The sequence below is a fragment of the Balaenoptera acutorostrata genome, chromosome 4 (assembly GCF_949987535.1).
Source record: "Balaenoptera acutorostrata chromosome 4, mBalAcu1.1, whole genome shotgun sequence".
Taxonomy (NCBI): domain Eukaryota; kingdom Metazoa; phylum Chordata; class Mammalia; order Artiodactyla; family Balaenopteridae; genus Balaenoptera; species Balaenoptera acutorostrata.
In genome coordinates this window covers 36,487,915-36,500,099 of record NC_080067.1, presented here as the reverse complement: position 1 = coordinate 36,500,099, position 12,185 = coordinate 36,487,915, and the positions used below count along the sequence as shown (strand labels likewise).

Here is a 12,185-nt window from a genome sequence, read left to right as displayed (position 1 = left end):
TATTATTTTGTAGCAGTATGAAATAGACCCCATAACATTTTCAAGGGGGGTTGTTAAATTATAATAACTGCTAAAACTACTGTTTTGGAACTCACATCAAAGGTATGGAAAAATAGCACCAGTCACATGGTCTTAAAATAGACAGGCCGACACCACATAGCAAGGCCGTGTCAGAAATGCAGCACGTGCTGGCCTGATGGGTGCCAGCCAGATCCTGAAGATGAGTCTGACCCCATGTAGGGCCGGCAGTTTAAAAGAATGGGTGACGCTACTCTCAGGGTCACAACCCATTGATCAAATTCTCTCAAATGCCAGTAATGCAGAAAGGATTCAATAGACGGTATTAAATAAAATACTTATTTAGGGAAAAGAAGGCTGAAAAGTTTAGACAAGAATACCTTGGGCTTCCCTGGTGGCGCAGTGGTTGAGAATCTGCCTGCTAATGCAGGGGACACGGGTTAGAGCCCTGGTCTGGGAAGATCCCACGTGCCGCGGAGCAACTAGGCCCGTGAGCCACAATTGCTGAGCCTGCGCGTCTGGAGCCTGTGCTCCACAACAAGAGAGGCCGCGATAGTGAGAGGCCCGCGCACCGCGATGAAGAGTGGCCCCCGCTTGCCGCAACTGGAGAAAGCCCTCGCACAGAAACGAAGACCCAACACAGCCATAAATAAATAAATTAATTAATTAATAAAAACAAAACAAAACAAAACAAAACAAAAGAATACCTAAGACTCTGTATCTCTTTTTGGTTTCAGTTATAAAAGCCCACATTAAAACAATTGGGAATGCATTTGCATTAGCTGCAAGGATTAAGAAATGGTATTCCTCAAACAAAAACAAACACGTAGACACAGAGAACGGAGTGGTGGTTACCAGCGGGGGAGGATTGGGGAGGAGGATGAAATGGGGAAAGGGGATCAACTGTACGGCGACAGAGGGAAACTAAATTTTGGGGGGTGAGCACTCTATAAGGCAGGGGTCCCCACCCCCCCAGGCTGAAGACTGTTACTGGTCCGCAGCCTGTCAGGAACCGGGCCGCACAGCAGGAGACGAGGGGCGGGGCGAGCGAAGCTTCATCCACCGCTCCCCATCGCTCGCGTTACAGCCTGAACCACGCCCACCCCATCCGTGCAAAAATTGTCTTCCATGAAACCGGTCCCCGGTGCCAGAAAGGTTGGGGACCGCGGCTGTAGTGGATATAGAAGTAGACACATAACGTTGTACACGTGAAACATATAATGTTATCAATCCACATTACCTCAATAAAAATAAATGATCTCAAAGGATGGGGGGAAAAAAAAAAAAAAGAAAGAAAGAAATGGTGTTCCTGGAAGCTAACAAAACAAGTTTGATTCCAGACTCATTTTTTAGCTCTGCACTGATAACTATTTTCTGAAGCTTGAACCCTAAAGACAACTCCTATCCACAATTTTACAATACATTCTCTGAGTTTGAAGAGAACAGTAAAGGAGAAAATGCACAAAAAAGTGCCTCTTACACTTATAACATGGTAGGTACTGGACAAACTCCAGCTGGCTAGTGCTAATGACAGGAGCCCCAGTCAGCATCACGTATCTAACACGGACAGGGTCTAAGTGACTCACCTGTGGTACAGGCTGGGAGAATGCCTAGACACTAGAACCTGTGCTTGTTGGCAATCTAAGAACATGTTTTTACTGATGAACAGATCAAGACATTCATATACGACCATATATGAAACTAGTTTACTTTCCTGAATCTTTTGGTCAAGTCCCCTTTTAGTCTTCTCTCCTTGGCCTTCACTCACTAGAGCCACATTTGAGAGACAAAGGAGGGGAAAAAAAAAACCTTTTAAATCATATTCTTATATTGTCCTCACATGCATGATTGGCTATTCGAGTTTTCCCTTTTATTAAGGAAGAGAACCAGACTCACTACAGCATTCCTAATGTCACTGTTGTATTAATATATACTTTTATTTCCCCGTTTTTGACGGCTTATTCTAAATTTCCCTCACAAAAAAGGAGCTTCTGGACAACTGGTGAGAGAAGGCTATTAAAAAATTGTACCCTACAACATCAATTTTCTAGCAGTTCTTTTATGATTGCACATTACAGTTGAATTATGTCATAACTCATCGTGAGGCTTATAGTCACATCATTCATGCTCTTTCCTCTAAGGAAGGGGACAGTCTTGAGAATGCTAAGTGCTGGGAACCACTGTGTCACCAAAGGTCATGCGAACAGAGGAAAGAAGTCCATGCTTGGGCAGCTCCTGCTCTCACACCCACACACGGGCGAGGGAGACGTCCAAAGCGCTGCTCACCCAAGAGAAGAGCACAGAACCCTCAACCAACTTGAACCATTTTCAACTTTTTGCCATATTTCCTTCATTTCCCCTGTCCATTTTTTTTAAATAAACTTTTTATTTTGGTATAATTTAAAATTTACAGAAAAGGTATAAAGATAGTACACAGAGTTCCCACATACTCTTCATCTAGTTTGCCCTAAAGCTAATGCCTTACAGACCACGATACATTTGTCAAAACTAGGAAATTTTCGCCGGTGCATTACTATTAACTCCAGACTTCAGTATGGAGTCTTTTTGACTCTGACTATTTTAAAACAAATCACAGACATCATGATAGTTCAGCCATGAATTCTTCAGGATACATCTCTAAAATATCAGGCTACTCTTTCGGCTGCCCTAAATAAACTGTGAAGTTATTCCATTATGTAGAAAATGAGTGATGCCTACAGGTAGCAGCTGAAAAATACTGATATATTCAGCCAGTGATGAACAAGAAAAAATTGTGGCTACTTTTGATATAGCCCCGGGCATAGAAAAATTAACAAGGGGTTCTCAATTATAACAAGAAAAAATTATATGGGTGTAGTGATTTTGAAAGTCATTTCGGAGAGTGTTCAAAAATAACCAAAAAATAAACAAATTTAAGAAAATATTTAGCCTAGAGATCAAAACTCCTCAAAGATATCCAGTAAATAACATAATATTTACCTCACAATTACATTTTTTGTTAAAATAATAATAATAATAGTCTTCAATGAAAAAAGAAAAAATGACTCACTGAAATTACACTTAAAATAAAATTCCAGGGAAAAAGATAGTGAACCTAAGAATTAAAAAAAAAAAAAAATTCACAAATTTTGGCCCAATTTTCACTACAAATATCAAAAAACTAATCTTGTTTCCCTTCAGAATAAAGCATATCACTTGTTATGACTCAAACACTAAATTTCCTGGCAACTATTTTCCATATGCTATCCAGTTCTTAAAGTCAACAGGTCAAAATCCAAGTCCATCTCATACACAACCTCTTCTATGAAGCCATAACCGATTTCTCAACCAGATGCTCTCCCCTCTTCCAATATTTATTCTTTGAGAGTCGAAGAGGCGCAGGAAGGTCAAACGGTTCACCTTACAGTGGACACTTGGGTTTTTACTTAATTACTGCACTTATTTTGGTGCTTGTCATTTTATAGACATTTGTCTCCCTCCTATCTTATTCATCTTTCCTGTGCCCAAAAATTCTTACTCATCTGTATAATACCAAAAGTACCTACCACAATACAGTGCACATAGAAGCTACTCAGTAAATGAGTTTCAAATTGAAGTAGGAAAACGCATTCAGACATCATTTGCAGTGACTCAGAAGCTCTTAATAAAAGGACATTAACATAGAAAATTCTGTTAAATCTAGCCAGCCAGTAGTAGTATCACACCACTAACTTGGACTACATGAGCACATAAGCTACATGATGAGAATCAATAACAAAAGAAGTAGTGAAGGCAAAAACTCACCTGCTATCGTACGTAGTACTCAGGCAAGCAGTTGAATAATCAATGGCCAATGACCCTGCAGTGAAATAATCAGGTTGCCAACTGGCAAGCTGTGACTTACCAGAGGTATGGGAAAATGGGTTGCATACTGCAGATGTCGTAGGAGGTCATAATTAGATGGAAAAATTAACTCCCTTGGTTTTTCTCTCTTCAACAGCTTCTCACCGTTAACTGACATTCTTCTGCCCAGGGAAGGGTTAGCATTCTCACAGGACTCTCCAGGCATGGGAGAAAAAATCTAAGTCATGTAAAACAAATGTTGGAGATTGTAAATGAAAGAGAGCAAAACCAAAACACAGAACTTCAAGCCCACAAGACACTCACACCATATCCTTTCCTTATTTAACCAACGAGCAAAATAATAAACTGTGTTAATTTGCACAAGTTTCATATTCAGATCATTAGCATCATCCCCCATTCTGAAGATGAGACAATGACAACCACACACGTAAGAAGTGTGCACAGCTACATTTCCTGGAGGACCAGAGATAAAATCAGACTTATAGGTAAGTGTTTTCCTCATAGGGCTACATTTCCTAGAAAAACATATACACAGAAATAATTCACTAATAAAGCTCATGAACAACAGATATAAAGGTTTTAGTCTGTTCCCCAACCAACACGTGTTTTCATAAAGAGTTATTTACACATTGAGATCCTTGAGGAAGAACACGTTGTAATTATACCGAGATAAAGCAGAAGAATGTATAACAAGTCCAGAGCCAGGAAAGCTGTTATTGAGAAGCTGAACACACATTCAGCCAATCAACATGGGCTGTCCTGATGAAACGACATTCGTGTATTCCTGAGATAATGATCTCTAAATGAACAAAGGAGTCACAGTCAACCAGGAGGATGGGAGTATTAGAATGGACAAAAGGAGGCAAGGCAGCCAAAACGGAGGATGAGCTGAAATGAGATAACTGCATGAGGTGACTAACTGAGGCCTCGGGTGCAATGCAAGAGGATGACATTCACATCACAAGTACATAGTTCATTCCAATACACAGGGCAAGGGGCAGAAGGATGGAGACAGCTTGGGCAGAGGTGGGGAGGAGCGGTTAATGGCCAATAAGAATTTGAAGGTTGAACCTACTGGAAATTCCGAACCAAAGTCAGTTTTAAAGTCACTCTTGTCTACTTCATCAAAAATATTAGTAGTTCCTGAGTCAATCCCCATATGCGCCATAATAGTCTGTTCCTAATAATTGCCAGAGAAAGAAAGTCACATTGTAAATTTTGTAGTTCATAAAGAAGCTGGAGCTAAAACATGACAGTGACATTTTAAACCATCTTATGTCCCTTTTCCCTCTAGTGTCTTTTTTTCTCAATAAAAAGAAAAGGAAGTTAAGACACCCATTGCTTTACAAAGTCACATTATTTGTCCTCATGATGAAAAAGATTTAACTTCCATGATATTTTAAGGGAAAAAGTACACAAACTTCCTGATTAAAAACAAACTGGCCATAATTTCCTTCTTGGGGGTATTCCCCCTAGTCACAGGCTCACCAACTTGCCTTAGTAAGAAAAATCTAAGAGTATATTTAAGATAATAAGATACCTTGATGTCCAAAAATAGAAAAGAAAAAAACAGAAACATAGAAAAAGCATAAACAGGTAAAGTCACTTTATTTTTTACTCTTTTTAACTTCTACTGTGGACAAATTTAGAAACAAAAGTATTTACATTAAAAAAATAATTTTTAAAACTCTTAAGAGTACAAACTACAAATTCAGGTGTGCAATTTTAATGGCAGGTTTTTAAATTACAAGGATAGCCACTATTTTAAAAATATCATCATAATATATGCTTAAACTCTCGCAGAACCAATATGAGGCTTTATTTTTAAAAAACTGTCACAATCTCTCACCATTTTCTACTATTTCCCATCACCAACTTCATGTTTTTTGCCTTGAAAATTTCCATAAGTATCTGGAACAATGTCCAAAATACAAGAAATGGGCAGAAAATTATAAAGTCATACTCACAGTATAAAGTAATTTGTTAAAAAGAGCAATTCTGCAACATTTGAGCGAGAGATTAAATTTTTAATTAATTGAAATGAAAATACGATGTGTTATGACTAAAACGTACGTATAGAAGAGTGATGTAAGTAATGAATGATACATTGGAGAAAAGCTGCTCCTTAGAATGAAAACAGACAGGATGTTAGGGCCAAAACAAGTCCAATTTTGAGGCTCAACATTAAAGGAAAACTGGAGATCAGAAATACGTAAAACTGGAAGAATATAATTCCAATCCAATGAAAAATGGGATAGCCTGTCAAACCTTTTCATTACTAGTTTTAGCATATCCAAAAGAAAATTCTAGGAGATATAAACTACAGTCCGAATTGTGTGCGTGCGAGTGAGAAGCAGAGATAAATGAGCTCTGAAACAAGAGAGTACAACTGGAAACGATCACCTCTCCACCACCGCATAATCCCTCTGAAAGCCGTTCCCCAGCAGAGTTTGGTTTCTGGGCGGTGGGGCACCCCTCCCAGGGCCATACCTCCATTTTCGCGTCATGGTCCTTTGGATAGTTCTCGTCTGCATTTTCTCCTGCTGGTGACCGGGGCCGAGTGGAGGCGGTGATGGACAGGTCTCCTCGAGAGATGAGGGTGCACATGTAGGCGTCATGGGAGAAGACGTCGTGCCGGATGAACTCACAGAAGAGCAGCACCAGGTTCACAAATTCCACCTTCTCACATTCACTGTTTGGATCCGCTGTAAAGAAACAAATTCAACCAAGAATCAGTTTCCTCAACTGGGTAGGAAAACAAAACAAAACAAAATGACTAATCTTAATATTTTCACTACTTTGCATTTTTTTTAACAAAATAAGGGATTTACTGGAAAATTATGAGGCTCTAGCTTTTTGCACAGAACTGGCACACCAGGTTTTTTGGTTTTTTGTTATGTTTTAAATTTTTATTTTTTTATTTTGTTTTAACATCTTTATTGGAGTATAATCGCTTCACATTGTTGTGTTAGTTGCTGCTATATAACAGAGCATCAGCTATACATATATATGTATATCCCTATATCCCCTCCCTCTTGAACCTCCCTCCCACCCTCCCTATCCCATCCCTCTAGGTGGTCACAAAGCATCGAGCTGATCTCCCTGTGCTATGCAGCTGCTTCCCACTAGCTATCTAGTTGACATTTGGTAGTATGTCAATGCCACTCTCTCACTTCGTCCCAGCTTACACTTCCCCCTCCCCGTGTCCTCAAGTCCATTCTCTATGTCTACGTCTTTATTCCCGTCCTGCCCCTAGGTTCTTCAGAACCATTTTGTTTTTTAAGATTCCATATATATGTGTTAGCATACGGTATTTGTTTTTCTCTTTCTGACTTACTTCACTCTGTATGACGGACTCTAGGTCCATCCACCTCACTGCAAATAACTCAATTTCATTTCTTTTTATGGCTGAGTAATATTCCATTGTATATATGTGCCACATCTTCTTTATCCATTCATCTGTTGATGGACACTTAGGTTGCTTCCGTGTCCTGGCTATTGTAAATAGTGCTGCAGTGAACATTGTGGTACATGACTCTTTTTGAATTATGGTTTTCTCAGGGTATATGCCCAGTAGTGGGATTGCTGGGTCATATGGTAGTTCTACTTTTAGTTTTTAAAGGAACCTCCATACTGTTCTCCGTAGTGGCTGTATCAATTTACATTCCCACCAGCAGTGCAAGAGGGTTCCCTTTTCTCCACACCCTCTCCAGCATTTATCGTTTGTAGATTTTTTGATGATGGCCATTCTGACCGGTGTGAGGTGATACCTCATTGTGGTTTTGATTTGCATTTCTCTAATGATTAGTGATGTGGAGCATCCCTTCATGGGTTTGTTGGCAATCTGTATATCTTCTTTGGAGAAATGTCTATTTAGAAATGTCTATTTCTGCCCATTTTTGGATTGGGTTGTTTGTTTCTTTGATATTGAGCTGCATGAGCTGCTTGTATAATTGGGGGATTAATCCTTCGCCAGTTGCTTCGTTTGCAAATGTTTTCTCCCCTTCGGAGGGTGGTCTGTTCGTCTTGTTTAGGGTTTCCTTTGCTGTGGCACACCAGTTTTGATTGTCCCACTGTGACTGAAAACTATCGATAGTATCCAGCGTCCTAAGCACCATTTCTAGATTAAAGGTAGTGGTCCCTGGCAAATGAATGATGACTTAAGTAATCATGCAAACACACAAAATTTCAGGTAAGGAAAAAAAAAGCAGGGCTAGACTGCTTTCCTCTGGTTTTACTATTATAACTGCTCATGATTCATGACTCACGACTGTTTGTTCTACTTAGAGTGTATCCGTGTTTTGGGGGAGAGTGGTTTGCACTTTTTCAAAGGAGACTTCACAATAGAACCATAATTCAGGTGGTATTGGAAAAAACTAGTGAGTGGGATCCACTGAAAAGAAAAAGGGACGATGGAATAAAAAGGGTCCCAAGATGGAGCTGTGTCATCTTTTTAAATTCATAGCCAGTCTGTTTCACTCACATTATGACTTTTAATATCGCAGCTATAAAACTCTGTGTCTGCACCTTTGCAAGAAGGTTAAAGAATGACTAAAGTACTGAGACTAAACCTACAAAGCTCAGTCCCTGGTACCATCACATTCACAAACACCAATAAAGACAACAGCTGGATCCAGGGAATACTACACTCAGTGCCCTAAACCGTAAGCCTAAATGTATGCTCTCGCCCATCTCCAAAGCCAATGATGAGCAAGCTTGATTCAGAGAAGCAGAAGAGCTTTCTCTGACAGAGCAGTAAGTGGGATCCAGAGCAAGCAAGGCGTAGGAGGAGGAAGTTCTTCCCAAATTTCTTTGGTAACAGGAATGGGGACACGATGAGGGGAGCGAGGGGCAAATGTCTGTCTCCCCCAGGACACAAGGTAAGTCAGAGCTGCTGACTTCCATCCCTGACAACGTATTTTCTCCTCTCCGGAATCTCTCCTGTCCTTTCGTTTCTCTGCTGCCTTCTCCAGGCTTCATCACTGCTCCCTACATTCCGACCACCAGCTTGGCTGGGGCTCTTGTTCTCCCTCTAGCCTAGAAGAGCCACCAAGTAACTAACCTCACCCCCAGGTGTCACTCAACCCTAAACGAGGCCCTCCTCAGAGGGATAGGAAGCAGTACTGTTTCTTGCTGCTTTACCTCTTTCTTCTCCACAGATGGCTCCCTTCTCTACCTTCCACTCTTTTCTCTCCTGTCTATCATTTGTCACTTTTTGCCATTTTTCTGTTTTTCCATCACCATCTATCCTGAGACCCTCCCTGCTGTCCTTTGTCAGATGAAAACCTCAGAATAAGGTCAAGCCCACTTAGCTCACACAAATGATTTCTTTAAAGTTTCCACCTACAGTATGAACCCACTGGGTGGTTGTTTATTCCCCAAATCCCCCTCTCCCCACCAACGATGGAATAAAGACACAAAAAGAACATGATAGGACATGAACATCCAAGAGAGTGCAGGCAAGCAGCCAACCATCTTTACAAACTAGTTCCTTGTATCAGAGACCTGCTTATAAGGTACTTTTGTTTTATTTTTTCCCCCTTTTAATGTCAGAAGTTAGAAAATCAGGAATTTAGAAAACAGTGCAAAAAGAGAAAGTTCATAATCACAATATATATATATAATAAACATCACAGGACCTTAGCTCCTCTCTTTTGGTAAGACAGATCTAGAAAGGGGAAATTAGTCCACCAAACACAAGGGAATGAGCTGACTTACTGTTTTAACTATAAAACTCTGGAAATTTTTAAGTCTTTCAAGATTGCCTGATTCTAAAATAGCATAAAAGTCTCCATTGAAAATAGGCTACAAAATTTTGCGTGGTGAAATATGCATTATATTCAGTACAAAGAACTTTTGATAAGATTACAGATAAGGGAGGGGGGAGGGTTTTCTCCCCTTTCTGATCAATTCCAAAAAAGGTCAATCCCCTTATCTAAGATCTAAAAGCAAAGAGCTTTACTTACACAACGAGGGGGCCTGTGTATCTAAAAACCTTAGCAGAACATTCTGGAAAACAGGCAAACTAGATCCAGCAAGAGAGGCTGAAGAAATGGACTCCTTCTCATCTAAGACCTCTGATTCACCACATCTCTAAGATTAAAAATAAACAAGCAAAGTTAATTATAGAGGACAAGTTTGAAATGTGTTAGTTTTTTATTAACATTTATGTTCTTGGATAAAACAGGCAAAATTAATTGAGATTTCTGTATTTATTTGAGGGCCATGCATCATAAGTGAATATAATTTCTAAAAGTTGAGGGAAACTGCCCCCGAACAATTCAAATGATTTCAAAGAACCCCTGTGAAAAACATTATTCACGTGAATTATATACTCTGCACAGCACAGTATGAATATCCGTTGAATATGTAATATAGTACAATGAACTACTCACTACCCCTATGCAAAACTGCTAAAAATAATTTGAGGTTGTCTTCATTTTTAAATAGTTCATGTTTAATGGTATTCCCTCCGAGAAATATTTGGGCATGCATTATTGCGTTTGATTCTTTTGTGTTTGTTTTTGTCAAGCAGTGAATTTACGAGTATGGTGGGGAAGTGTGGTATCAAATGAGAAAACTAACATTATTCTTCTAATAAGATTCTTTCACTCATCACACTTCACCAAGAAGCTCTCTCAGAACCTCCTGGAATCTCCACAGTTCATGAAACACATTGAGAGAAGCTGTTTAACTTCTACATTCTTAAGGTCAGGACTTGTTGGAAGACTGGTAAAGAAACAGTTTAGAAGCAATCAGAACCTCATTTTCTATTCTTTTTTGATATCCCTCTGATTCTTCCCATTTTCATTATCTACTTTAATATTAAAATATTATTATATTTAGATATGATTTATTCAATCCATCCTCTCTTTATAAAGGTCAAATTTTGAAAACTGATTAATAGAAATCAATTATTTTAAACATTTCAGAGAGAATACATTTTTAGCTATGAATACATTTACACTTATTAAAATTACTGTCATCTATATGTGAACCTCTTCTGAGTGTGAGTGTGTGTGTGTGTGTGTGTGTGCGTGTGTGCATGTGTGTGTGTGTGTGTGTGTGCATGCGTGTGTGTGTGTGTGAGTGGTGGGGGTGTGGGCAGTGTTCTGGGATACACAAGCGGGGAGGGGAAGACACAATAAAAACAATCCAGAAGGAGCAATGAAATTTGAGGAATTCAACTTTAGTTACTGAAGTTTAATCGTTGCAATTCGCTGTAGAATATATTCTATTCATAAAGACGTAGGAAAAAAGCAGTGAAACGCTTTTCCTAATTTGGCCATTGTAAAAGGGGCCATGTGGTTTACACCTTAGCGTCAATAGCCTTAAAGTCCCAATTTCAACGACATGGCCTTTTGTATTTGGTGAACAGTGCTTTCCCAACAGAAGGAGATGTCTATGAAAATATTCTTCCCATTTCATTTTTTAATACTGTCACAGGAAGCAGGTGTATTATCAGTAACACAACGCTGAACAGGATGAGCAAGGCCCCTGTTGTCAAGCGTACTCTCACAGGCATTAAAAGAGAAGCCAGTGAGGAAAGTGAAACAGAGCCGCCTGAGAAAGAGGGGCCGAGGGGTGGGTGCCGTTAACTGTACAGCAGGTGGGGACGGAGGAGCTTCCTGAGGAGGTGGTACATGTTGAGCCAGGAATGCTAGACAGGAAGCGACACCTCCGGAAACGGGAACGGCCGTGTAAAGAGGGGGGGACGGGGCGTGCCACCCGGGAGGGACAGCAAGAGCAAGGGCCCCAAGAGAAACACGGGTGTGGTGTGTGTGCGGACAAGGAAGACCAGCGCAGCTGGGGCTGTGTCACCCCGCGGAGGGAGGTCCGGGAGGAGGTGGCAAGGGCAGGTGCGGGGCTCCTGTGAGGCTCTGTGGGTCACGGGAAGGAACCACTGGGAGTTTCAGGAAGGGGACAATGTGATCTGTGTCCATGTTGAAAAGGCGTCTCTGGCTGCTGGGTGGAGGATGGTGGGGAACACGGGAGGGAGGGAGGGAGACACTAGGCAGGAGGCCCTGCGGTCACAGCTGTCCAGGGGAGAGGTGACAGCCTGGTCAGATCACACACATGCCTTCTCCAGAGCTGCCCCCGCCAGGCCCCACAGGCAGAAAGGAAGGCTCACTTGGAAGCTTTCCTTCAACAAAGCTAATGCGGACGAGGTTAGCTTTGCTTGTTCCCTTCTAATCTACTCCGGAGGCTTTAATTGCTCTCTCCGGGGCCAGAACACCATCTCAAAAACGAATACAAATGGGCATCTGTAACCTCACAGTCAGGACTGCCTCAAGAAAGTGTTTCTAGATCCACTACACGTGTGT

The 12,185-nt window shown here is 40.7% G+C and overlaps 1 protein-coding gene across 1 annotated transcript in view; it reads right to left on the bottom strand.

The window, feature by feature from the left end:
• MED12L (mediator complex subunit 12L) overlaps positions 1–12,185 on the bottom strand; it is a 331,114-nt gene that overhangs the window by 224,699 nt on the left and 94,230 nt on the right. The window contains exons 12-15 of the mRNA XM_057545673.1: positions 9,828–9,954; positions 6,352–6,566; positions 4,937–5,041; positions 3,902–4,078 (exon numbers count right to left, since the gene is read on the bottom strand). Coding sequence (XP_057401656.1) covers positions 3,902–4,078; positions 4,937–5,041; positions 6,352–6,566; positions 9,828–9,954 — 624 coding nt within the window. The remainder of the gene's footprint in view (positions 1–3,901; positions 4,079–4,936; positions 5,042–6,351; positions 6,567–9,827; positions 9,955–12,185) is intronic.